General features: G+C 50.7%; 2 protein-coding genes across 4 annotated transcripts in view; both read right to left on the reverse strand.

The window, feature by feature from the left end:
* Positions 1-751: 751 nt before the first annotated feature.
* TIMM8A (translocase of inner mitochondrial membrane 8A) lies at positions 752-4,344 on the reverse strand. The gene is made up of 2 exons (XM_034780681.1): positions 4,084-4,344; positions 752-2,340 (listed from the first exon to the last, which is right to left on the reverse strand). The coding sequence occupies exons 1-2, from the start codon at positions 4,327-4,329 to the stop codon at positions 2,179-2,181; spliced, it is 408 nt and encodes a 135-aa protein (XP_034636572.1). The 5' UTR covers positions 4,330-4,344; the 3' UTR covers positions 752-2,178.
* Positions 4,345-5,757: 1,413 nt separating this feature from the next.
* Positions 5,758-26,446, reverse strand: part of BTK (Bruton tyrosine kinase) — a 29,311-nt gene continuing 8,622 nt past the window's right edge. For 2 of the 3 annotated variants that reach the window (XM_034782364.1, XM_034782363.1), the window contains 18 exons: positions 22,484-22,675; positions 21,538-21,636; positions 20,518-20,586; positions 19,197-19,278; positions 16,148-16,276; positions 15,916-15,980; positions 14,755-14,936; positions 14,081-14,143; positions 13,266-13,320; positions 12,063-12,145; positions 11,766-11,893; positions 10,497-10,571; positions 10,033-10,204; positions 9,464-9,680; positions 7,554-7,618; positions 7,055-7,173; positions 6,746-6,903; positions 5,758-6,366 (listed from right to left, as the gene is read on the reverse strand). In XM_034782364.1, coding sequence (XP_034638255.1) covers positions 6,295-6,366; positions 6,746-6,903; positions 7,055-7,173; positions 7,554-7,618; positions 9,464-9,680; positions 10,033-10,204; positions 10,497-10,571; positions 11,766-11,893; positions 12,063-12,145; positions 13,266-13,320; positions 14,081-14,143; positions 14,755-14,936; positions 15,916-15,980; positions 16,148-16,276; positions 19,197-19,278; positions 20,518-20,586; positions 21,538-21,636; positions 22,484-22,675 — 2,025 coding nt within the window. In that variant the 3' untranslated portion in view covers positions 5,758-6,294. The remainder of the gene's footprint in view (positions 6,367-6,745; positions 6,904-7,054; positions 7,174-7,553; positions 7,619-9,463; positions 9,681-10,032; positions 10,205-10,496; positions 10,572-11,765; positions 11,894-12,062; positions 12,146-13,265; positions 13,321-14,080; positions 14,144-14,754; positions 14,937-15,915; positions 15,981-16,147; positions 16,277-19,196; positions 19,279-20,517; positions 20,587-21,537; positions 21,637-22,483; positions 22,676-26,446) is intronic. The other variant, XM_034782365.1, reaches the window with a different exon arrangement.

Raw genomic sequence — 26,446 nt, forward strand, 5'->3', positions numbered from 1 at the left:
GCTTTGAGAGATTAACAATAGGGACAGGTATGAAAGCCTGAAACTGTAACCGGAAGGAGAGTTCAAGAGTTTCTCATAGATTGCTTATTGCAAGGATGGTTGTGACTTAGCTACTGGTTTTAATGCCTGAAAGATGAGTATATTCTGTTCTCTCATCGAAGTCCCACTGTTATTCTAAGGGTATGTCTACCCTGCACAGTATAGATACTCCTGCTTGTGCTGGAGCAGGGGCTCTGAAATCTGGCAGGAGTGGGGGAGTCTTTGAGCCCAGCTGGAATTTTCATAATGCTATTTTTAGCCCTGGAGCTTGAGTCAGTTGACCCAGCTCTGAGACTCAGTGCCTTGGGTTTTTCTTTGCAGTGTAGACATACAAGAATCAGAAAGCTGTTATTTAGAGGTTAGCCCTGCCCTAGGATTGGTTGGACGGATTAAGAGAGTTGACCTGTCTCATTGGTCCAGTCAGTCACTTGTTCTCTGGAAGATACCAGTTGTGGGAGACTGCCGTGGAAACTAGCCTATGAACCAGCCCATATATCCAAGCAATGGCTCAGAAAAATAATCACTGTAGACAACTGCTACAAAAGGTGAAGGCCAGCTATGGCACTTCTCCCCTGGGAAGGTAATACACAGACAACTTACATCAGTAAGCACTGTCACCTGATGAGGCATATTAAAAGTAGTGCTTTATTAGCTTCCGCTGTAGAACTCAGAAGTAGCAGTCACAACCATGCTCAGGAAACAGGCAGGAACATGATTTCAATAATTTATTTGGGGTTTCCAGGGAAGAGTAATAGCGCAATTAAGCTTTTCAGCAACTTGTGTAAGAGGAGATGGAAGGTCTATTTCCTGTAGGAAAAGATGTTTGGTTCAGAAAACCCAACTAGAATCACTCCTCTTATTGGGTGAGTCTCTACAAAGGCACAGAGGATCAAATGGTCATGAGAACAAATTACCTTCTTATGAGAGGTAGTCTGGTTAGATAAGAAGTTTTTGCCTAAGGAAATCTGCACCATTTTATCTGCTTTGTGGATGAAGTGGACTTAATCCCTTTTCACAAACAGTAGATTTACTAAGTGGCTGATCCAGTCATGGAGGCCATGAAATAGACCACTGAACAGGAAATCAGAGTTCACAATATGATATACAGGCTTTCTAGTCAGAACAGATCCATTGTGTTTAACTAAGAACTAGCCTGCATATTCTCTCCCTGCCCTAAAATTATTTTATGGTGAACAAAATGGAGGCGACAAGGAATGTGCAGAGAGGCTGCACCCATGGCAGAGGTGAAAGGTAGGTCTGACATCCCCACCAGCCCTCCTTCCTAAACACAAGCTAGTTTAAAAAATTGATCCAATTAATATTTATTCCAATGATCAGGAGAAAGCAGTTTATGGAACAAATCAATTTTTAACAATGTTGCACTTCTAATTGAAACAACTGTTACTTGGTCACATGACTGACTTTATATCTTAAGTGAGGCTTAAAATCTCTTCCCGTAGCTACATCCTTGGGCAAGTTCTTCTATCAAAGGACAGTAAGCTAGATTGGTGCAGTCCTGCAACCCAAGCTGTTGTCCTCCCCTAGGCACGTGGAAGGCACAGATCAACTCAGCTGCAGTCTGGTTCTAAGACCAAGATTCACTAGTCTTTCTCTTAGGGGAGGGTTAATCATAAAAACTGATTCTGAATACAAGACCGTTTAACGTAGTGGTCCCCTTCCTAAGCTTCACTTAGTGTTTCATTCCCTACTGGCTCCAGTACTTGAATTAGATAAGATCCTAGATATCTTGGTGTGCTCCCCCCAGTTAAACATTTTGGAGTTAGTGCGCTTGACATAAGAAGTTCTGTCCACACAATCCCAGTGTGAAGCCAGTATATGAAAGGTAGTCAGTGGGAATGAGAACAGTACACCGCCAAGTAGAGTAGTAAATGTGCATCTGTTACAGGCTCTCTTCTCTAGCTGTAATTTTCACAAAATTGGCATTTTAAAGGACAAAACAAAAAGCTGATCTCAGCTCATTCAGATGACAGGACACTCTAGAATCTGACCGAGGAAGGAGCCAACTTCCCCACAGCTTGTCTTCTATAGCTGTCCCATCAGCCGCTCTCCTTTTCCTCTCTCTCTCCCATTTGATGTGCAGTTCTCTTTATTAAGGGAACAGAGAAGTCCATGCCCTGCTCAGTCAGACAGGCTCTCTGAGAAGGCTGACTTGGATTTCTGTGTCTGCTCCAACCGGTTCAGAATAAACTGACTGGTATCTATGAAACGCTCAACACAGTTCACGAAACAGGTCTCTGCCCGACTGTCCAGCTTGGGCCCAGGCTTGTCCATGCATTTCTCCTGCTCAAGACATGAAAAGAACCAGTCAGAAGAGGAGTCAAGAAAGGGTCACCACCTACTAAGTTAACACTTCACAAACAAAAGGTTTGTTATTTGGAATAGCAGATCCATCATAGGCAGTAGCTTTGGCAAAGGGGAGGGTCCTGGCGTTCTCCCACCCAGTGCACACTTAGCATGTTTTGCCATAATGCTTATTGGCCCACTTTACAGTCAAACCTAAATAAGCTGACACTACAAGTGTGAGAACTAAGTGGGTGAAGAGTACTCGTGTTAAGTTTCTCTACACTCAACACTTAGGCTTGGTCTACACAATAGAGTTAGGTCAATGTAAGGCAGCTTACATCAACCTAACTCTGTAAGAGTCTATGCTAAAATGTAGCTCCCACCACTGTACCTTGCTCACTCCATCAACTTAATAACTTCAACTCCGCAAGAGGCGTGGCACTTAAATCGATGTAGTTAGGTCCATGCAGTGTCAGTGCAGACACTGGGTTGCTTACGTGGACTGTTAATGCCTTTCAAAAACCCTGAAATTCCCCACACTGGCAGTTAAATTGGTGCAAGCGCTCCTGGTGAGGACACGCTCCTCTGACAAGCAGCATAGGGTGGATGTGTAAATTCAATTACTGAGGTGATTGTGCATCCACGTAACTTAGGTTGACTTAATTCTGTAGGCAAGACTTGCCCTGAGTGTACAGACACACCTGCCCCCTCTTCTCAGCTTGCTCCTGCTGCTGCCTTGTCCATTGAGGTTTCCGGCTCCTCCTGTACACCTCCCTTCACAGAAAGCTGCACCCCCGCTCTCCCTGCATTTTCTACAAAGAGTGGCAGCTCCAGCCATTTTGTCCCTGGCTTCCCCCACTCCTGGGCAAGGGTCATCAGTTACTGAAACACTACTAATTTGTCCAGAATTTCTGCCTACCCATGGCAAATAGCCCAGACTTTACTAGTTTGACACATTACACCAAGTTTCCTCTTATCCTCATGTTCAGCACAAATATGTTCCATTTACAAGTCAGGACGATTTCCCTAACAGCCTGGGAATACCGATCCCAATGCTGCTGCTCTGTCTCATTACCAGGAGTAAAGATGCTGCAATCTCTAGCTGAAAGTTGTTTCTGGGGCTAGAGTCTAAGGGTGTCTCTATCCCAGGGGATAATTACAGTTATATATCCAGGTTCTCTCCTAACCACTGGCCTCAATGACTCTCCAGGTACACTACCCTAAAACTCTCAGGGTTATGGGCTCCCATCCCTTGGTTCACACCTGCAGTCTCCTTGTGATGTGATGGACATTTGGATACACACTGAAATTCTGTCTTGCGTTTCCCTCTCCATCGCCACCCACCAGCGCTGGGGAGACAGGTTACCGGGACTGGACGTGCCTGCGTGTTCTCCAGCAACACCCCGTCTCCCCGCCTCACACACACACACGGACGTACTGGGGGGTTCCTACCCCTCGCACACAGCGAGCCTCGTGTTGGTGCCTAGACCCCTCTGCTCTCCCGGACGCTCAGTCAGCACAGCCCCAGATGGAAGAAGGGGATGGGGGCATGTCGGCAAGGGCCGCACCTGCGAGGTGCGCGCAGCTAGCTCCGGATGGGGAAGGGAGGCAGGGACCCCGATCACCCTCGAGCGAGTGGGAGGAGTGATGTGCCCCCATTCCCCGGAGACGGCGGGGAGCATCTGGGGCTGCCTCCCGCTCCCTCCCCGCCGGAGAGACCTGCCCGGAGCCGGCCCCTACCCAGCACAGCTCGGTCATCTGATGCACCAGCTGCTGGAAGCGCTGCTTCTGGGTCTCCACCTCGATGAAATGCTGCAGCTGCGGGTCGGTGGCGCCCAGGCCCGCGGGGGACGAGGCCTCCATGCCGGGCTCCGGGCACACAGCTCGCCGCCGGGAGCGACCTTCACGTGTCTGCCTGCAGCTTGCTCGGAGGGGGATGATCGCCCCACCACGCATGCGCAAGAGGGAAATTGTCCCACCACGCATGCTCGGAGCGTCCCGCAATCTTCGGCAATGCGCATCCTCAACATTACCCCTGGGCTTCCAGGCCTCGCTCTCGTGACGAATCAGTCCCCGCGCGGCGGATGGGCCAGGGGATGCTGCGCCCTCTGCGGGCCGGGCGGGGCAGGACAGGGCCGGTCTCCGCGGGCAGCAGCATCGGCCCCGCCTCGGGTGCGGGCGGGCCCCCCCAGCCAACTCGTGGGGCCGGGCTCTGGCCAGGCAGGCCCAGGGGTAGAGTGACTTGATGTCCCAATATTTGTGGCGTTAGAGTTGCCAACCCTCCAGGATTGTTCTGGAGTTTCCCAGGATCGGCATCGATCTCCCAGGGACTATTGACAGCAATCCGGGAGATTTTAATAGGATATTTTAAGAAAATGACATCATGTCAGGTTGGGGGGAAAAATCTCCTGGAATAGTTTTAGTCAGAGTGGGCAACCCTAATAGGGGTCTATTACCCCCTGCCTCCCGATTTTTCACACATGCTGTCTGGTCACCCTACCCGGGGGAAACACCCCAGCCAGGCTGTGCCTATGGGGTTGGGGGCCTGGGTGCAGGGCCGCCCAGAGGATGCAGGGGGCCTGGGGCAAAGCAAGGGAGCTTGTACTCACCGAAGCTTGTACATGCTCCAAGTCTGCGGCAGCGGCATTTCGGCGGGGGGCGGGGACCCTTCAGTTGCTCTGCGTCTTCGGCAGCACTGAAGGACCCGCCGCCGAAATGCTGCCGAAGACCCGGACCACCGCAGGGTGAGGAAAGGGATTCTTAGCCAGGGCTTGCGGGGCCCAGGGTCTGGGGCAAATTGCCCAACTTGCCCTCCCCCCCCCCTCTGGGCGCCCTGCCTGGGTGGTGGGCCCCAGGGGGACATGCCTCAGCCAGCCCATGCCTGTGTGGCTGGGGATGAGGAGGGCTAGGCTCAGCTCCTGGGGAGATGTGTCCCAGCCAGTCTACATCTGCAGGGTTGGGGGCTGGCCGGGCAGGTGCTGGGCTGCAAGGAGACACCTGTGTCATCCTGCCAGGCAGGTCACTCAGACCAAATTGCACCGCACAGCGAGTTGGCATAAGTCGCCTTGTCTCAGCCTCCGTGTGCATGTGTCCATGCTCCGATTTGTCTTTGGCCAACACACACACCCCCTTATGGTAATGCAGCAAAACCACCTCCCTGACTGACAGGGAGCCATGTGGTCCTACTGGGGATGATGCTGTGAAGGTGCAGATATTGTGCAACCTCTGTCAATCCTACCAGTCCTCCAACAGCTGTCTGCCTTATTGCCTGCGACAGGGACCACTTTGGTCACAATTGTGACCACCACTGACGGACCATGGAGATTGGAAGCCATCCCAGTATTTTAGAAATGCTTTTTCTTGATTGTCCAGTGTAGCAAGCACACCTAGTAGCACTCTCTTGTTGTGGGCCACTGCCTAGCCAACCATACCAGAGCTGCACACTAGACAGGCTCTTGCCTGGAGTAGACAGGAGCTATTGGATCTCAGTGACCCAATTCCTCTCAATTTGTACTGTTTTATTTTACAAAAATCCCTAGTTTCTATGTCTCTTTGATCAATCTCTGCTCGTAGTTCCTGCACGGGCCATTAGTACCTGGCTATTGCCATTTATAATGCCTTCAGTCTCTGGGCTGTAGCAAGAGCCCAGTGCAGCAGTGAAGTGCTGCTTTCAAGGATCCTTCTCCAGGGAGGTTCCTGATCTGTAACTATAGCAAGTAGGTTGCTATTCTCTTTAGTACCAGGAGGGCTCCAACACAAGTGAGTTGTTGGATTGTGGGAGAAGCTAGAGTCCGATGCTGTTTGGTGAATCCAGATATCTTCTGCCTTTCTGAGTATGGCAGGCTCTTTTAGGACTCTTCCAGTGCCTGTTAGGGCAGGTTTGTTAGTCACAGAAAAGATTAAATGGCAAAAATAAACACTAATAAATGACAGCTTGGTTCAAGTAGCAGTTCAGGGTTCATCATCTGTTATCTCGAGGATATTTCCCAAAAGGACTCTGAAGGTCGGTCGCTCATCTGCTTTCTGAAACAAACAAAAAAATGCATAGAGAAAAATACCAGTGAAGTAGAAACCCATGATTAAATAAATACTGGAGCCTTGTCTATGCTAGGAAAGTTTTGCTGATGTAAATATACCAGTAATAAACTGCATCTATACCAGAAGGATTTTGCTGATTTAGCCATGCTGGTAAAAAAAAATCATACCCCTAACCAAGTTAGCTATACTGTATAAATTATAAGTGTAAAGCAGACCTGAGATAAAAAGCCTCTGCCCCCCCCCTCCCCGGGACCAGATGGCATTTACTGAGCAATGTTGGGTCCAATGGATGGAGTGACTATGGAGACTTGCAGATGGGTTGTGATAGACACGAAGAATGTGTACTGGTGGGAATAGGACCTACCTCATGCCAGCAGCTGTACATGATGGCATAGATTCTCTCTGAGGCCAGCTGAGGCCGATAGAGACGCAGTCCTTGGGTGACATGTTCTGTTGTCTCACTGTTGTTAAACCTCTCATAGGGCATCTTTCCCAGGGAGTAAACCTCCCACATCAGAACCCCTGTCAAACAGAAATGCACATGGACAGTTCATGGGGCAGAAAGAATACAGGATCATATCTGAAGCAGTTTCCTAGAGGATCTGATTCTCTCTGACTCCATTCAACCACTCCTTCCTTGTCAGCAACTTGAAATTTTGTCCTCTCAACTTACCAAAAGCCCAGACGTCAGACTTGCTGCTGAACTTGCTGTACAGAAGGACCTCTGGGGGAGACCACCGGACTGGAAATTTGGACCCCATGGAGCTTGTATATTCATCATCTAGGACATACCTGCAGTAGATACACATTTTATGTGATGTTGCTTCACATTTTTTCCCCATTCATTCATTCTTTCTTTCATCTAATGAACCTCTCCTGCACCCAGTCAAGCCTGAAAGAAAATGGAGAGACAAGACAGAGACAGAGAGGGAGGAAAATACACATGGATGAGATGAATGGGGTGGAGGAGGCGAAGAGACAGGAAGAAGGGAGAAAAAGCTTGGTGAGAGATTTGGATGAAGACAGGTGAATACAGCAGAAATGGGAGAAAAGAAAAACAAGGGTGAGGAGGAGGAGGAGAGTGAGAAAGGGATGAAGAAGATAAAAGAGATGCAGAGAAAAAGTGTGAAAGAGAAAGGAAGAGAGATGCATGTGCATGCATGCAAACTGACCTGGAAAGGCCAAAATCAGATACTTTCACAATTCCTTGGTCATTCACCAAACAGTTGCGAGCAGCCTGTAGGCGGAGAGATGGGAAGAGTCAGAGTATCAGCATTGAGTATGGCATATGAAATACACAAAGCTCTTCCCCGAGGGGGAATCACTGCAGCAGTGACCATCCCCCATACCAAACAATGTGCCTGGCACAGAATGGCTTGCCTTGGTCTCCAGGGGCTCAGAGAAAGGCACTGGTTGCCAAACCACAGCACCATGGCAGCTCATGTCATGGAGGAACAGGAACTAAGATTTCTCTAGGTCATGTTACTGACACACCAACTATGGGGAGGAGAGGACTGAGCTTAACAGAAGTTGGTGTTTCACCCAAGACATGTCAGAAAGACTTGGCAGATACAGATGCACCACAGCTGACACCATTCCTGCATCGCTACAAGGTAGATCAGGCCAGGTTGGAGATTTTATGAGCAGCATTAACCCTACTCACCATCTTCCCAGGTCCTTTAACTAACTCTCCACCATCAGGATTAGAACTGGAAATTCTGCTTACATGTTACCCAGATGAATGGTTCATTTTAGCTCTTGTATTAAATTTGCAGCCTTCTGTCCCAAATATCTCTCAAGTGCTGAGGCCCTGTCTTCGGTTTTGCAATGGTAGTTTATGGGATGCCAATAATTTTTCTCATTTTCACACCAAAAGTTATTTGCAGGTCTGTTACAATAGAGCTTTAACTACCTGATACGAGGGTCCAATCAGACAGACATCTAGGTGATGTTAACTGCATCAGCAAATTTCAGACATAAAAAGAGAGTCCTGCTTTTAAAAATGGGGTCCTGAGATTTGGCCTACACTTAAAAGTTAGGCTGACATAGCTAGACATAGTTACATCGGTCCGGGGTGTGAAATAAACAACCTGACCTAACTCCCAGTGTAGGCACAACTCTGTTGATGGAAGAAGAATGCTTCCATTGATGTAGCTAACTTTGGGGAAGTGGTGTCCCTACACTGATATCAAAACCCTTTCTGTCTGGGTAGGTTGCATCTATACTAGTGGGTTACGCTGGCATAGCTACGTAGACACAGCCTGAGTCTGTTCTTTTTTCTACTACATTTGACTCAAAGAGAATCCTGCCTATGTTGCCTAAAGCAATGTCTACCACTGCCTGAGACCAGAGAGATCCTCCAGCCTACTTATTTGCTGAGAGCACTAGGTGGGCAAAAATGTGGTTGAAAAATCTTGTGCTTTCTTCAGTCTCTCTACTAAACCACAAGCGGAGCAGAGGCTTAGGCGGGCTGGACTGTACATATGGTACACACTACTCATACTCTGGGAAAGGAGGGTGAGAGAGATGCTTTGCAGAGAGAAGGCTGCATGGCTGCCTCTACATGCTCATGAACAAGATGGACTCAAATCAAACTGGTCAAATCAATGTAAAGGAATATGTAGAACTTGCTTCACTGACTCAGTCCATAGTTCCTCCAACCCAGGATCCTCTCCAGCAGTAGCTGAACCCTTCAAAGGATGCTAACCCCTTGGTTCTTCCTGGGAGGAAATTCTTGGCTGACCCCTGCAGCAATCTGCTGATTGTCCAGAACATGAGATTTGAAGTTGATTTTCCTCCCCATCTTTAATCAACCTAACTACAACTACAATCAGGCATTGAGTTGTCCAGCCCCAGGATATGACTGTGACCTCCCGCATCAGTGACTCTCACAGGGTCATTACACCCTAAGTGAAGAATCATTTCCTGTTATTTGTTCTCAATTCACCACCCATTAGTTTCACTGAGGAGAACTAGATTTTTTTGGTTTGTGTCTGCAAGTTCAGCCAAGGCTTCTTTAAAGACGCCCGGTGACTCTCTCAGCACAAGATGTGTCACTCATCATGTTCCTTACGGACCCTACCAGGTCTCGGTGCAGGAACTGCTTGGATTCCAAGTACTCCATGGCCTCACAGACGTCCTTGCACATCTCCAGCAGCTCAGAAGGCTGGAACCGCCCCCGGGTTTCCCGTAGGTAGCTCAGGAGGCAGCCCTTGGCCATGTACTCAGTGATAATAAAGATGGGGCGCTGCTTGGTGCAGACACCATACAGTTGCACCAGCTTCTCATGTGACAAGTTCCTGCATTGTATAGGACAAGAAAGGAAATTAAACTTCAGAAAGCGGCTGGGGAGATGCTAGGAGCATGGAGACCGAGATTCTGGCAAGGGCAAGCATTCCAAAACTGGCATCTGCTGGCAAAATTGTGTGGGGGAAGCTCAGTACTAAATGGAGGTGGAAATGGCAGTGGCCTCTCATCGCAGAACAGGGCGGTTCCTCCAGGGCAGGGTTGGTGTCCATAGGTGGAGCAGTGCAGGGAATGACCAGGAGTGAATGAACCTGGAGGATGAATTCTGAGGATGTAGCAAGGCCAAATGAGACATCTCTGTAGTAAAGACCCCACAGGAGACGAACAGGATTTGTTGCCACTTACATCATGACTTTGGCTTCCTCAATGAACTCATCCTCTGACATGGAGCCCTCTCTGATCATCTTGATGGCCACATCAAACTGGCCTCTCCATTTCCCATGCTTCACCACACCAAACTGCCCAGTACCCAGCTCCTTCAGGAAAGTCAGGTCTTTCGGGTCAATCTCCCACGACCCTGTAACAAACAGCAGCATGGGCAATGATGTGGAAGTAACTCACCTGGACAAACATATGCATAAGAAGGGATGCTGTCGGGAAAGGTGCAGGCGCACTGATTGCAGGGAGCCCTCGCAGGCACCCCAACCCTTGCCTGTCCTAGAAGGGAAGGAACCTGGTAGGGGATGTTCTAAGAGCTCTGGCAGGGGAGCAGCAAGTCACTGCAGGGAATGGTGCAGTAGAACTGAAGGCAGACACAAGTGGTAACGTGCAATACCATCACACACGTATGGAAGAACAGTGGGCATTACCATAGCCCAGTCCTGCTGTGGAGGGGGCATTCTTTCGTTGTTGAGACACAGGGTATTTCAGTCTGGAGATGAGCCCTGAAACACAGCAAAAAGGTTACAGTGAGGTACATCCCTGCTCTATGTACTCCCTGACGTTCCAGAAAAGAACATGCAACTCCAGCATCCACCAGAAGACAAGGATATTCTTGCATCAGCACAAACCTATAGTCCTTGCTTTGAATTCCAGCGCTGCCTGTGCTGTTGTGCTTCCTGGGGCCCAGAGTGTGATAGCATTCAGAAATGGGGTGCCACAGGGTGGCTGGCCCCTTTAAGGGCAGTCAGACCAATCTTACTGTCTTTAAGCCAAGTGAGCCTACCTCAGGCCACCTGTAAGCAATTAGCTGCCAACCAACCTCCTGTGCAGTCAATTGACTAGCGAGTCCCTAGGAGTTCAGTTGGAGGGTTGCAGGCTTACAGAGAAGGGCTGCTCCCAAGGAGAGGCACGCCTAGAGACACTAGCAAGGGAAGGTTGCTGCCTACTGAGTTCTCCCACCCTAGGGAAAAGGACTAAGGTAAAAAGAGGCCCCCGCACCTGGTGGCTGGTTGGATGTCATTGGCTACCACTGGCCTGACTTGAGGAGCACTGCCCAACAAAGAGGGCAGTGGGTGTCCTGGGCCAAGAGGGAGGAGCCTGACAGGAACTCCTCTGAGCTCTAAGGAGGGCTGGGAAGACCCTGAGACTAAGCAGGAGGTCTTTTGCAGGATTCTCATTACACCAAATAAATCAGACTCCAGGAGAAAGGGAATATTGTTTCAAGCTCTGGATGTGAGCGGTTTATTTCTGAATCCGGGGAGAATGCCAGCAGGGTCTTGGTGTGCCACAAGGGGGTGCTCTGGGATGGCACCCTGCCACTGGGAGCGTTCTAGTAGACCAGCCCCTGCATGCTTGTTCTGCGCACAGTAGTGCCACTGAATGCAAAAGTGGAGTTTCATCCTGCCTTTGCTTGGACTGTTTCACCCTCCTCTGAATTGCTGCCTCCTCTTTGAGAGGTGGTTTCTTATCATGCCTGTGGGCTTCTGTTCTTCTAGGGACCACAGCGATAGGGAGGGGGGAAATCATGCCATGAACTGTTTCTCCCTTGGCTCCTGCTGCCAGAGGTCAGCTGGATAGGGGAGCCTTCAGCTCCTTCTGGACCCATTGCTGGAGAGGGAGATGCAGAGCCTGTGTAGGGTATGGGGCCCTGACAGAAGTCTACTCTGCCCGTGTCCTCTTTCCTCTTGCGTACTCACCGGCAGAGTTGTGCTGATGGTACATGATGAGCTCCGGGATGGTGTTGAAGAGGTGCTTTTCTGCCAGGTAATACTGATTCTGAGGCGTGGAGCACACCACGTAATGGCGGATGACTCCTTGTAGGTCCCTGAGGAGCCAATCACATTCCGAGTCAGTGACTGCAGGGGGGGTGCCAGCTAGCGAGGGAGGTGGGCCTGGAAAGTGGGCATCAGAGCCGGGGGCAGCAATGGGACAGAAACGAGCCAGCTGCCCATACTGTGTCTAATGAAAGGAAAACAGCCTTGGATGACGCTTACCCGGAGGACTTGGCAAACACAGAGACTGTGTATTTTCCTGTCTTGCTGGTGGAATCTCGGACAATGTAGCCTCCTTCTTTCCCCTGAAACACAGAGAGAGGGGATTCAGCATGGAGGACAGGACTGGATGTTTGTGAGGAGACAAGGGATGGAACCAGAGACTCCACTTCCCTCCCCCCCCCCCGTACTCATTCCACGGGGGAATGGGCAGGCAAAGGTTAAAGTGAACTGGGTTCTGAGGGGCTGGCTCACCGGAAGGGGGTGAAAAGAGCAGGGCCAACTCCAGGCACCAGCTTAACAAGCAGGTGCTTGGGGCGGCCAAGGGAGAGGGGCAGCACCTGCGGCAATTCCGGGGCGGCAGGTCCCTCACTCCCTCTAGGAACGAAGGACCTGCCGCTGAACTGCCGCCGCCGATCGCGGCTTTATTTTTTCCCCCCCCAATTGCCGCCGCCAATCGCGGCTTTTTTTTTGCTTGGGGCAGCAGAAATGCTGGAGCCAGCCCTGGAAAAGAGGGCAGCGTCTCCACAATCAAATGGGGAGCCCAGCACAGGCTCTCCCTCGCCCTCACGCTGAAGTAGATCCCTTGGGTTCATTTTGCTTTGTCTTCTGACTGGATTCTTGGCCTGGGCTGTCCCACCCTGGGCTGGGCTGGGGCTAGTGGACTCTGCAGTGCAACCCTCTGGGACCATCCATCTCTGCCTGATTGGCAAAGCTATTCCACAGCAGGATCTACTCTGCCTCCTAGTGTTAGGAACATACCCCTGCTTAGCTCAAAGGAGGCAGCAGCTTTATAGTCTATGCACGTGCCAGATCCTCGGCTGCTGCAAAATGACACAACCCCACAGACTTCCATGGAGCTACCGTGATCAACACCAGCTGGGGATCTGGCCCAGCCTCAAGATAATGTTAATTCCTATTGAAATGGCATCACTAGCCAAGCCAGTGCCAGCACTTCTCTGATCCTTTCAGCTGGGATGACAGTGAGGCTCCACTGCTTCTAGCAGAACATGACAGCTTTGCTGTGACCTGCTGGGGTTCAGAGGGCAAGACCCAGAGCAGAGAGAACATGCTGTGGAGGTGATGCATGGCTTTCCTTGCTGGAGTGAATTGGGTCTGGGCTCTGAGAAGAGCCCAGCAAGGACTGCAGTGGAGAAAGGCTCCCGGCAGAGCTAGGTCGCTTATTTTCACTGATGTCTCAGTCACCTCTTGCTTCAACAATTGCTCGGCTTGGCTCCGGGTTATGTTTTTGGAATACCACCTGGAACAAGAGAACATGGCCATGATCAGGGAGAGGCCCCTGGACAGGAAGCACGGTGGGGGTGGACACACAACTTACTGGTGACACAGAGGTAGGGTGACCATACGTCCTGTTTTGGCCGGGACAGTCCCCTTTTTCAGCTCTGTCTCGGCCGTCTCTACTTTTTCACCAAAACTGCACATTTGTCCTGGCTGCAAGGCAGAGCAGGAGAGCAGCAGCTGTTGTCTGGGGGGGGGAAGGGGGGTCAGCTGAAGGCATCAGTGCCCACCAGCAGGAGAGCAGAGAAATTTGCTGCTGGCGGGCAGCGCTGCCTTCAGAGCTGACCACCCGCGTGGTGTGGAGCTCAGGAGGTCAGCCCCAGCCGTGGGCGGTGTGAGGAGGGCGGGTCTTGCGAGCCCTGTGCGGGGGAGGGGGGAGGGGGTGGAGAGGGAGGTGCTCAGGTGAGCCCCAGGCTGTCCTGTTTTTACTTTAAGAAATATGGTCACCCTATGCAGAGGGCCTGGTTGTGCGAGAGGCAGTCACCGTTCTCCAGCCCCATGTTCCAGTGCTGTATCCTCAAGCAGTCCTGTGACAAAAGCACAGTAGGAATGAAAGGCTCTGGGGCTCTGTGTGGGGCAGAGGGTATGGGAGTGGCAGAGCCAGCCCCCCCCTCCGCCCCCTCTCTGGGGCTCTGATGTTAAAAGCTGAACTCTACTACTTCATAAAGAGAGGTCCAATGAAGCCCAAATCCCCAGCTGGCCCCACGGCTTCTCATACTCACTCAAAAATCTCCAGGGAATTCTTGGCTTCAGTGACGTAGTTATTGGGAATGTAACCTTGCCTCCTACAGGAGAAGAGAGAACCCATCAGCCTCTCCTTAGGGAGCGTAGGGAGACCCAGGATTCCTGGCCAGAAATCCTGGTGGAAAATGGCCACAGAGAGACTAAAGCCCACTGGGGCCAAAGAGTGTCTCTCCATGGACTCCAGTGGGCTTTGGATCAGGTCGGTACCAAGGGCATGCACAGCCAGTCCGTTGCAGTCCTCCTCCTTCCTCTGAACCAAGTGAATGAGCTGCCTCTCCCTCCCTGATGCTGGCACAGACTGTTAGCCTGCGCCATGGAGCTGCAGCAGGCCTGGGGTGACCCCACCCAGAGGGAGCTGTCCCCAGCACAGACTCTGCCAGCATGTGTCTGCAGGGCACAGAGGTTGCCTACATTTCGTTTTCATTGAGCAGGATTCTGGGAGAGGGGACAGATCCCCATTGGCTCCTGCACCATTCTGAGGGAGGCACCACCACGTGTGGGGGATGTAGTTGCGTGCAGAGGTACGTGGGCGTGCATGTGCTCTGGAGGTGCCCTCAGGAGGGGGCTAAGTGTGTGCAGGATCGTGAGTGTACAGGGTGACGTGTGGCTGAGCTAGGTTCCTCCCCCACACTATCCACGCTGGGGCTCTTACCCGTTCTTGTCCCGGGCTCTCCACCAGGGCAGGTTGCTCTCCTCCAGGACAAAGTACTCCTCTCCCTTCTGCAGCTGCAAGTCCTGGGCATTCATCGGCTGGTAGTCGTACAGTGCCACCACCCTCTTCAGCTCACTCGCAGAGCTGGAAGATGGCTCGGGAGGCAACGGCTTCATCATCATCTTTCCAGGGTGTGGGGAAACACAGAACACAGTGAGGGCCCAGTGTCCCGCCCCTCACCGCGTGCAGTACAGAGCGCTGTTTTAGGGTTGGGTCCCTGAGCGTGCTACCCGGGGCCTGGCACTGCCTTCGTCTCATCTCAGCTCCCCCTGCATGTTTCTCCAGTGCACTCACCTGCACCCAGGAACGGGTTAAACCAGCATGTCCCCTCTTGGGGTCTTGTTCATCAAGTCCTTACAAAATATGTACAGTTCCTCTGGCCTGTCCAAGCTCTAAGCCTTCCTTCGCTCAGGACTTCAGCTCTCCCCAGGGTCCCAATTCCCTCTCAGCAGGGGGGTCTTGCCAATCCCACTCTGGCCCCAGGTGCAACCTTCCCTCAGGCCTTTTCCTTGCCCCCCTAGGCTCAAACTCCTCCCCTTGCCACAGGGGCTCCACAGCCCTCCTCCTTGGGGTTCTGCTTGAGCACTCTCAGTCTTCCCTAGCCTGCCAGCATCAGGAGCCTGGAACAGGAGAGCCTTCCTGCTGGCCTCTCTCTCTCTTCCTAATGCTCAGCAGGCTGGCACACCTAGGCCTGGTCTATACTACCCGCCTGAATCGGCGGGTAGAAATCGACCTCTCGGGGATCGATTTATCGCGTCCCGTCGGGACGCGACAATCGATCCCCGAATCGGCGCTCTAACTCCACCAGCGGAGGTGGTAGTAAGCGCCGCCGACAAAAAGCGGCAGAAGTCGATTTTGCCGCCGTCCTCACAACGGGGTAAGTCGGCTGTAATACGTCGAATTCAGCTACGCTATTCACGTAGCTGAATTTGCGTATCTTAAATCGACTCCCCGCTGTAGTGTAGATGTACCCCTAGTGATCCTGGAACCACCTGTTCTGAAATGCCTTAGAAAAGGCGTGGCTGGCCCCAGTCCCCCACTGCTCTCCAAGGGGACAGACCACCCTGTGACAAGTACTGATCCCAGCCACTCCTCTCCTACCTGATCCTCCTCAGGGGTCGGGGGGAGAGGCTTCTTTGTCTTGCGATGAGACCCAGTCTTTAAACCTTTAAGATAAGAAATGAAGCAAAAGAAGCTGAAAAACTCATCAGGGTCAGTGGCTGGTGAGACGCTCGGAAGGTGACCCGGACCTGCCTTCCAGAGATGGGGCAAGGAACCGAAGCACAGAGAAGGGGAATGGAGGATGGGCTGGGGGTGCAAGGTGGTGTCTTACTTCCATTCCTGCTCTCCAGGACCTGGCAACCCATTGCATTTTTGGCTGTCTGAGAGCAGCATAGGTACTGGCCGTCAATCCAGAAGCAGGGGTGGTATTTCTGCACCAGGTCGTTGTTGTAACGGATCACTGCAGCAGGAGAGAAAGCCTGTTTGTACAATGGGCATTGCCTCCTCCACAAGGGATAAGAGCTTCACCTACCAGGTGCTCCCAGAATACAAATTAATATACAATCAGACGAAAAGGATGGGAGGCTCCTTAGTAACTCACGTCAGCTCTTCACTCAATGGCCCCCTTTTGAATCACAGTCGCACCTACCTATTTTTTTTCTATCGAGGCCTTACTCTCACACTCAGTACTGGGACATCTGAGTGTCCTGGCGAGCCAAATCCCAGTTCCCCCAAACTCTCAGTTATCCAAAGGCTGGATCTGTCCCTCAGGGTTTGACCGAAGCTGCAGAGCTCCTACACAAAGCTGCAGAGCCTCTGAGAAATCAGTTGGCTTTTTATCACCAGGGGACCCCGAACGCAGCCATCAAAGCCTGCTGGCCCGATAACCCAATCTCCCATTACCTGAAACCTTCAGCTCTCCCCCAGGACTTCAGGCAATGGGGATTGGCCTGGCTAGTGTTCAGTCATTCTTCTTCTCCTTTGGGTGCCTTTTCCCTCTGACTGGCTTAGAGAGGGGTGAGACAGGCCTGTTCTCCAGCAGGATGTACCTTGGCCTGCTGAGGTTTGGCAAGTCCTGGCTTTCCAATGGTCCTGAAATCAGAGATTCCAGTGGACAAGCCAGGACCAGACAAAGGGGAGTGTGAGAAGGTTTTAGGACAGCTCTGAGACCATAGCACCTTGTACCCCCCCAGTGTGCTTGGTGGATCTGAGTGAGTTGAGTTACTGGCAATGCTAGTGATACTTCAGTAGCTGTGCTGGAAAGACAAGAGAGGGGAAGACATTAAAAACCATGTGCTCAGCCCCAGTAAGACTACTTTGCATTGCCCCAGGAATAGAAACCAGACAGCTGGCTTCATTGTCCAGCTGTGGACTCTCCTTGTGCAGAAGAATCCTGCAGGGGAGTGAAGCCAGCACAGCGCTGTCCTCAAGGCCCCTAGCTTGGGGGGATGCCTGAGAGAAATGAGTGTGGCTGGAACGCCCTTGCACTCCTGCAATCCCAGGCTGCTAGGACAACTCCTTTGGGGCTGTCACAGTCAGCACAGTTCAGGGCAGCCCTGAGGCTGCTCTATGATGTTCCTCAGTACCAGGCCTGTGTCCAGTGACCGGAGGGTCAGGGAACCATAAAAGGCATACTCATGCTGCAATTAAACACCTGCTGTTGGCCCATGTCAGCTGAGATGGGCTTATGGGGCTCAGGCTACGGGGCTGTTTAACTGTGGCGTGGATGTTTTGTCTCGGGATGGAAAAGGGTCCCAGAGTGCAGGCTCCAGCCCAAATGTCTACAGTGCATTAAACATCCCCCTAGCTGACACGGGCAGCCACGGGTATTTAACTGCAGTGCTGACATACTTACATCCAGGTTTGTGGTTCCCCTTCCCTGAATGGTTCCAGATGCCAAATGGCCAGGCCTGAGGTTCTGGCCCCAGGCATCCAAGCAGCAAGAGGCTGGGCTGGTGTGATGCCCATGCATTAAAATAGAAATGCACAAACAGGCTGGGAAGTTTCAGCGTTTTGCTCTGATGAGCCAAACACCCCAAGGACATGATTATGCAGCACAGCCTGTGAGCAACTCCCCTGGAGTCAATGAGAGCAGCTTATAGCCAGCTGCTGCACAATCGCACTGTGGGCCTGACTCTGTGTAATTACATCCTGCCTCTGGCAAACCCCTTCCTCCTTTAGCCCAGAGCAAGGGAGAGAAGGGGGCCCCTAACTCAAACTTTGTAAAGCTGTCACTCTCCTTGCACAGCTCCTTGCAACTGTACTGGCCTGTTGCCTTTCCAAAGAACTGCTGTGGGGAAAGCGACTATGGGTGGTTAATTCTGAAAGCTGCCTCTTTTCTCCCAAATGGGCCCACTCCAGCCCTGCAGCTGGAAACTCCCGTGTGCTGAGGAAGGTCAGCTCTGGATCTGGAGACACACCCATGGCAAAGGAGGCTGCTACACTCTGTGTGGTGGCACTGGAAATGTTCATTGTACTCCCTCCTTGTGCGGGTCTCACTTTGCCTGACTGTTCGGGAGCCTCTCCTGATTCAGAGACCCCCCCAGGACCAGGTACTAAAGCAGCTGTTCTGTCCTTGTTACTAGGCATCAGATGCACTGATGTCCCCGCATGCAAGGTTCCATGACTGTCATGGCAAACTGTCACAGGTGGTTCTCCAGCACTACACTGTGGCACAGCACCATCCCTCACTGGAGAGACACTCCCTCCTCTCCCAGGAGCCAGGACCGGCTAGTCCACATGTTCTCTAGCAGCAGCCCTGGGTTCATGTCAGTGTGTGGCACTTGATGGGCAACCAGAGCTCTGTTATTCTGGGCTGAGTTTGGCCTCTGAAGGCAGCGGCTGATGAGGAGTGACATTAAGGGCTGCAGGGTGGAGAGCTGAAGGCACAGCCAATGCAGGGGTATGGTTAATGGGGAGACCAGGGCATACTGCCAGACAGAGTGGAAGCAAGTGGCAGGATCCAGGCAGAATAGTGTGAACACAGCACTGTCACCCAGCTGAAGAGCTGATCTGAGCTACAGGCTTTGCTAAATGCCTGCTGTTTAAGAAGATGGGGTTTGTCATGCAATAACTGACTTCCCTGTTATCAGACTGACATCCTTCCGGCTTGCATGTGTGAACTTCCCTGTGTCATTTCAGACAGCTAATCTCCCCCCTCACACACAAGCCCACCCACACACACAGCTCCATCAGATTTCAGCTGCCCACAAGTGTTACAGCCCCGGTACACTGCATCATTGCAATATGGTCCCGGCTCAAATGAAATTATGATGATTCTAGCCCAAAGCTGATGTCATTGCCCCGTGCGGAATACAGACACCTGCCTTGCCCCGTGCAAGATTTTTAAAAAGGTTTCATTGTAAAAGCCAGAGACTCACCGTTCTTCAGCTGGTGAATCCAGCGTTTGCGTAACTCCTCTGTCGGGGAGAAGACGTAGAGGGGTCCTTCATCATACACCACCTGTGGGACAAACAGGCTTATGCTCTCCAGAGCAGCCAGGGGAGAAGGTGGGAACTGAGGCCTTTAACCTTTTGCTGCAGAGCATAACCCCTTTAATTTTGTTCTGGCCCCTTTGCTGTGCTTATGAGACTGTGACCAGGAGGTTATAAATAAGCCCCCTCCCCCAAGACTTTCCACTTCCTCCTTTGACTTTCAATATGTCAGGGGCTGCTTTGTTCACCAAACGGGATTCTGACAAGCAGAGAATGGGCAGGGAGTTTATGGGACCCAGTTGCAGATTATGACTGGATCAGAGATGGGCTAAGGAGGGGAGATTCATACGGAATTCAGTCCACAAACAGCAAAATATCTTTAAGTCTCCAGAACTAGAATCCAGAAAACTGTGTCTGTTTGTAGCTAACCAAGATATTGGAGATGGGCCTGAACCAAATCCGCAGATCTGAACATCCCCAGATCCAAACTCTGCAGCAGACCCCAGGTTCTCCTGTGGGTAGAACCAAAACCCTGGATCTGAAATTTGGGGGAAGTTTGGATCTGGATTCAAATGGTGCACCTTAGGCCCAGATATTCACCCTGGCTCAGACACCAATGTACCTACCACATTACAGCCAGCACAGTAAAGCGGTGAGAAAGTTACTATATAAGCAACACTATATAATAGAAACAAAGGCTATGTCCACACTATGAGCTGGGGTGTACGAGCTCATTGAGCTAGAGTGAGTATAAATAGCGTTGCTGCAGTAGCACAGGTGGCAGCAGGCTGAGCTGTGCCAAGTACATACCCACCGGTTTCACATCAACATCTAGTTTTCATTTGGTCTCTGCAGTGTCTGAGCACTTCCCAGTCCCTTACTGTATTTACTCTCACAACACCCCTGTGAGGTAGGGCAGTCCCATTATCCCCATTGTACAGATGTGAAGCTGAGGGACTAAGGGCTTGTCTACACTTGACAGTTAATTCAGATTAAGGTTGGGTGTGAATGCAAAGCACAATAGCTATCCCAGATTAGCACCCTGTGTGGGCACCCTGATTCTGGAGTAAGAGTGCAGTGTTCCTGGTTAGCTTACCCCACTTTCAAAGTGGATTAAGCACAGCACCCTGCATGTGATCCCAGTACAGCAAAGCATAGGAACACCAGCCCTCCCCTCCCCCCATCCCTGCTGCCTTCTCCTCATGCAAAGCAAGCCTGAGCGCATTGCAGACAGCCCCAGTGGGAACTGAGGGGAAGAATGACTCACCTGGAAAGGGTATGGGAACCGCTCTATGATCGAGATCTGCTCCATCTCATTGTAATCCTCCCCCTTTCTCTGCAAGAGACAGACAGAGAAGGTGGATTTATAGTCTGGAGCATCGCTACCAGTGCCTGCAGTACCCAAGTACCAGCCCCTTAGCTTGGATGTGCACAGTGTCCTGTTGGCTCCACAGATCAGTGCTGTACAATGAATTTGCTGTGTGCTCTATGGCTCTGGATATCAGGGCTTTGTAATATGGGCAGCTCCCCGGTCTTTGGGGATTTGGGATCTTAATCTGCTACAGCCTTTCGCCACCCTCTGGCATGTCAGAGCACACAGAGCTGCATCCATTCTGCAGCCTGCCCATCGCCCGGGCACCAAGGGATCTCAGAACGAGGCCTTTGGGCCAGTATGGGAGCTAACAGTAGACAGACAAACCCAAAGCCTGCTCCCCTGCCTCTGCTACTCCAGGCATCGGGGCTGGGAGAGGCCCATGAGATTGGGAAAGCAGCCAGCAGTTACCCCCTACACCAGTACTTGCTTCTGGGGTATGCTCTACCTAACATGCCATCTGGCATGACAGAGCAACAGGGCTAACAGCCATGCAGTGGGGGCCAGTGTGCCCAGATGACTAGAGTGCAACTTCCAAATGCCCATCTGGAAATGGAGTGGGAAGCTCTCCCATTCCCAGAGGACTGAATCAGGAACCCCCCCACCGATGCCCCAAGGGGACTGGAAAAGGCCTTGCCTCCTATTTCCTTAGGGGCCTGCAGCCAGAAGCCCCCACCTTAATTCCCCAGAGGAACTGCAGCCAGTTCCTGGGGGGCTGGCATAGGACTCGACTCCCTTTCCAGGAAGAACTGGGGCAGGAATCTCCCCACAGGGGCTGGGCACACCCTGCAGGTATGGTGGGGAGAAGGGCTGCTGTTGGCCTGTGTTCCTGTCAGGGACAGCTGGGCTGGGAGGAAGCGCTGGGGATGGGAGGAGGGGGGCAATGTCAGCAATGGGGACATGTTCCTTTCTTACCGGCACCTGCCGCTCCAGGGGAGGATTATTCTCTGGAACCACCGTCTCCACACAGGTGATTTTCTCAATGTCCACGGACCCCTTCTTACTGCCTCGTCGCTGCAAGAGAGAACAAGGGAGAGGAATTGGGGGGAAGGGGAGGGAGATGAGACCCCCACGATTCAGACCCCCAGAATTCAGCACAGACACTGCCCCCAGACACCTACACATAACTCCCACTGACTTCAGCATCCGAGGGCAGGATTTAGCCCAGAGCTTGATACTCCTCTCCAGCGGTTTCTGGAGCCATCACAAGGTACCAGCAGGTTCCCCTGGAGATCCTGGGATGTTGGGCTCTGAGCTGTATTGGCAGTCTCCTGAGAAACTGCTCTAGGAATTAATGCCTGGCAGGGCACATGCTCTTTTACCCTGGTGAGCAGGGAAGGCAGCTGTCAGCTCCTAGACTCTGTTGCAGCCCCATGGCACTACAGGGGGATCTGAGCTGCAAAGTTTGGATGTGGATCAGCATCTGGGATCCAAGCTTCCCCAGAGTTTAGGAGGAGGAGTGGGAGGAGGAGGAGAGGGGAGGGGGGTTCCCATTATACAGAGAGAAAGGGGCCAGCCACTAAGCTTGGAGTCTGATCTGCACCCAAGCTGGCTGCAGGGTTAATCTCTAGGCACCAGCCTGGACTGTTACCCCAGTCTCCATCTCTGCGTGAACAGGATGTACTGACATACAGTGCACAGTGACTAGGTCAAACCTCAGACCCATACATTTCCCTTTCCCCTCACTCCATCCCTCCGAGCACCCCCCGCACTCCTGGCCTGCTGCCTTGCTTGACCCAGGGAAAGAGTGTTTCTGTGTCTTCCAGCAGGGGATCAGACCCTGGTGGGGCTAACTCTTCTGCAGAGCCTCCCTTGCCCCATTAGCAATGTCCCCTGCTTTGCTCTAGGCCCTTGGACTCACCCCACGCTCAAAGTCATACTCGTAGTAGGAGAGCTTGCTTTCCGTCAGGAGGAAGAGACGCTTCTTGAAGTTGAGAGGAGAAGTTTTCTTCTTCTGCTGTGAGCGCTTCAGGAAGATGCTTTCCAGGATAGTGGAGGCCATGTCTTTCTCCTCCTCCTCTTCTTCCTCCGCACCACGCTCGCTGGGCTGACGCTGCCAAAGCAAAGCAAAGACTGGCCAGTCAGTGAGCATCCCACCAGATACTGCCAGATCATCATGCAGAGTTCTAGACCTTTGCCCACAGTCCAGTCCCACAATTGACATTGAAGTCAATGGGACATTGTGGATGCTGGTGCTCTGTCAGCTCACACGGTCACCTGGGGAAGGCAGAGCGAGATCCCAGACTGACATCTTGCACCAACTTAGACTGGGATCTAAGTGAGCTGAAGATGTTAATAGCTGGATACATGGTCACAAAGACGCAAAGGGAAGGGGGAGTAATTTACATACTTGATCTTTATCTTTCAGTTCCCTGTTTTACTGCTGAATTATTATTATTTTTTATTGCTGAGTCCCAAGAATGACCAAGAAAGATATGATAGTATCTAAGCAGGTTTCAGCTACGGTCAGATCCCTAATGCTGATGCTGGGAACATCTCCCATCTGAAATCAGCCAATGGAGACATAGCTGACTCTTATCAGTGACATACAAGAAACCTCAAAAAGTGTGTGTGTATGTGCGTGAGTGAATGTTGGCGGGGGGGGGATTCATTTGTACTGTTTCTTCATGATTCAAATGTGGGTGATATTTCTGGAGAGTTACATGGCTGATTGCCATGGGATGATATCTTAGAGGTTTGCAGCTAGCATCTGGCTCCTGAACAGAGGCCATAAAGCTACCCTAACTGAGTAGCTTAATCCCATCCTCCCCCACTATCCTCAGTATAGGGGATGCCGTAGGCATGTGCCTGGGGAAGTGGGCAAGGCTGGAGCACTCTGCTGCTTCCAGTTGACCTAACTTGGGATCTGTTACCAGCTGGGAGTTAGAACAGCCCCGAGGCTGCTGTAATTTACAACAGACCTGGTTCCTGACAGCCCTGGGGCCTGGAAGAATGCAGAAGTGATTGTCCGTTGGCCCTGCCCCCTTATGAGGGAAGAGGTTAGTGCATCTGTGTGACTCGTTGGTCAAATGCCTCCCAACTGGGCTTAAAAGAGGGCAGCCGGGCCCTAGGGAAGGAGACAGGAAGAGCTGGAGTGAGTGGCCTGTGAAGGAGGCAGGAAGTAGTAGGGGAGAACTGCCAGACACAGAGAGGAGCAGTGGCAAGTGTTACTGGGAGAGAGCTACAGGAGACCTGGGAGACAGAGCGACAGGTGAGGCGAGCCGGCCCAGGGAGCTGTGGAGGAGGACTGGCCCAGCTTCTTCCTGCAGAGGCCCCTGGGCAGTGCTTGGTCAGGGCAAGCTGATCCCAAATTGAGAGGTTTGATGCTGGAGGGCAGATCCCAGGAGAAGGGGAGAGAAGTAGAGAGATCTGAGTGGTGCCCTGGAGGGACTCTCTTGTGGGAGAATAGACTTGGCTGTGATAGCAGAGTCATGGGACAGAATGACCTGATGGCCTGGCGAGTGGGGCCCTGGAACAAGGGCAAAGGAACTGGGAACAGACTGGACTCTCAGGTGGGTGACCTGGAAGTGATGACCCTGGAAGGGGGAATGGGAAAACTGCTGTGTTTGTACCTGCTGTGCTTTGGGGTTTGGGGAGAATGGTTTTGTCAGGATTACTGTACATGCATACATTATGCCCAGAGACAGGCCTTTGAATTGGACATTGAGAGAGACGATATTCCTAGCTTTGGGCAAATGGAAGGGAAACTGAGGCAGGTGTACTGGCTGTGTGCAGGCCTATGAAGCCACCGTTAGTGCAGGCCCTTTTCTGACCACAGCTTAGCTGGATCTGAGGCTCAGAACTTTGGTTCAAATAAGCATCCGAAGCACCTTACATTGCGTCATCCACTCCATCCATCCACAACAGCAGCAGAGCAATTCTCTTTAGTGTCCTGGTGAACAGATCCAGGTAGAAATGGGCCCAAATCAAAGCTCTAGATTCAAACCTCTTGCTGCATTTGTAAGTCCTGGAAATCCAAACATGGACCTGAACTTTGCAGCATGCATCCAGGGGCTCTCCCTAGCGATACACATTAATCGTGTGCTCATGGGTTTGCAAATCATGCTCTACATGGTCATATTTTGGAAATAAAACTATATAACTACTAGGGCTGTCAAGCGATTAAAAAAATTAATTGCAATTAATTGCACTATTAAACAATAATAGAATACCATTTATTTAAATATTTTTGGATGTTTTCTACATTTTCAAATATATTGGTTTCAATTACAACACAGAATACGAAGTGTACAGTGCTCACTATATTTATTTTTGATTACAAGTACTTGCACTGTAAAAAAAACAAAAGAAATAGTATTTTTCAATTCACCTAATACAAGTATTGTAGTGCAATCTCTTTATCATGAAAGTTGAATTTACAAATGTATAATTATGTACAAAAAATAACTGCATCCAAAAACAAAACAATGTAAAGCTTTAGAGCCTGTAAGTCCACTCAGTCCTACTTCTTGTTCAGCCAATCGCTCAGACAAACAAGTTTGTTTACATTTGCAGGAGATAATGCGGCCCTCTTCTTGTTTAGAATGTCACCTGAAAGTGAGAACAGGCGTTCACATGGCACTGTTGTAGCTGGCATTGGAAGATATTTACGTGCCGGATACGCTAAAGATTCATATGTCCCTTCATGCTTCAACCATCATTCTGGAATATATGCGTCCATGCTGATGATGGGTTCTGCTTGATAAGGATCCAAAGTAGAGTGGACCGATGCATGTTCATTTTCATCATCTGAGTCAGATGCCACCAGCAGAAGGTTGATTTTCTTTTTGGGTGGTTTGGGTTCTGTAGTTTCCTCATCAGAGTGTTGTTCTTTTAAGACTTTTGAAAGCATGCTCCATACCTCATCGCTCTCAGATTTTGGCAGGCACTTCAGATTCCTAAACCTTGGGTTGAGTGCTGTAGCTATCTTTTGAAATCTCACATTGGTACCTTCTTTGCGTTTTGTCAAATCTGCAGTGATAGTGTTCTTAAAATGAACAATATGTGCTGGGTCATCATTCGAGACTGCTATAACATGAAATATATGGCAGAATGGGGGTAAAACAGCGCATTATTTTTTTAACACGCGTTATCAGCATGGAAGCATGTCCTCTGGAATGGTGGCCAAAGCATGAAGGGGCAGATGAATGTTTAGCATATCTGGCACGTAAATACCTTGTAATGCTGGCTTACAAAGTGCCATGCAAATGTCTGTTCTCACTTTCTGATGACATTGTAAATAAGAAGAGGGCAGCATTATCTCCTGTAACTGTAAACAAACTTGTTTGTCTTAGCGATTGGCTGAATAAGAAGTAGGACTGAGTGGACTTGTAGGCTCTGAAGTTTTACATTGTTTTGTTTTTGAGTGCAGTTATGTAACAAAAATCTACACTTGTAAATTGCACTTTCACCACACCAAGATTGCATTACAGTACTTGTATGAAGTGAATTGAAAAATACTATTTCTTTTGTTTATCTTTCACAGTGCAAATATTTGTAATCAAGAATAATATACACTTTGATTTCAATTACAACACAGAATACAATATATATGAAAATGTAGAAAAACATCCAAAATATTTTAATAAATTTCAGTTGGTATTCTATTGTTTAACAATGCAATTAAATCTGCAATTAATCATGATTAATTTTTTTATCGCAATTAATTTTTTTGAGTTAATCGCATGAGTTAACTGCAATTAATCGACAGCCCTAATAACTACATACTTCCCACATATGGAATAGTTTGCAGCCTAGAAGCTCTAATATTTGAATGACTTTTACCCTAATATGGAAGGCTCCCAAAATGACCCCAAAATCTGGC

The sequence above is a fragment of the Trachemys scripta genome, chromosome 9 (assembly GCF_013100865.1).
Source record: "Trachemys scripta elegans isolate TJP31775 chromosome 9, CAS_Tse_1.0, whole genome shotgun sequence".
In the NCBI taxonomy this organism is placed as follows: domain Eukaryota; kingdom Metazoa; phylum Chordata; order Testudines; family Emydidae; genus Trachemys; species Trachemys scripta.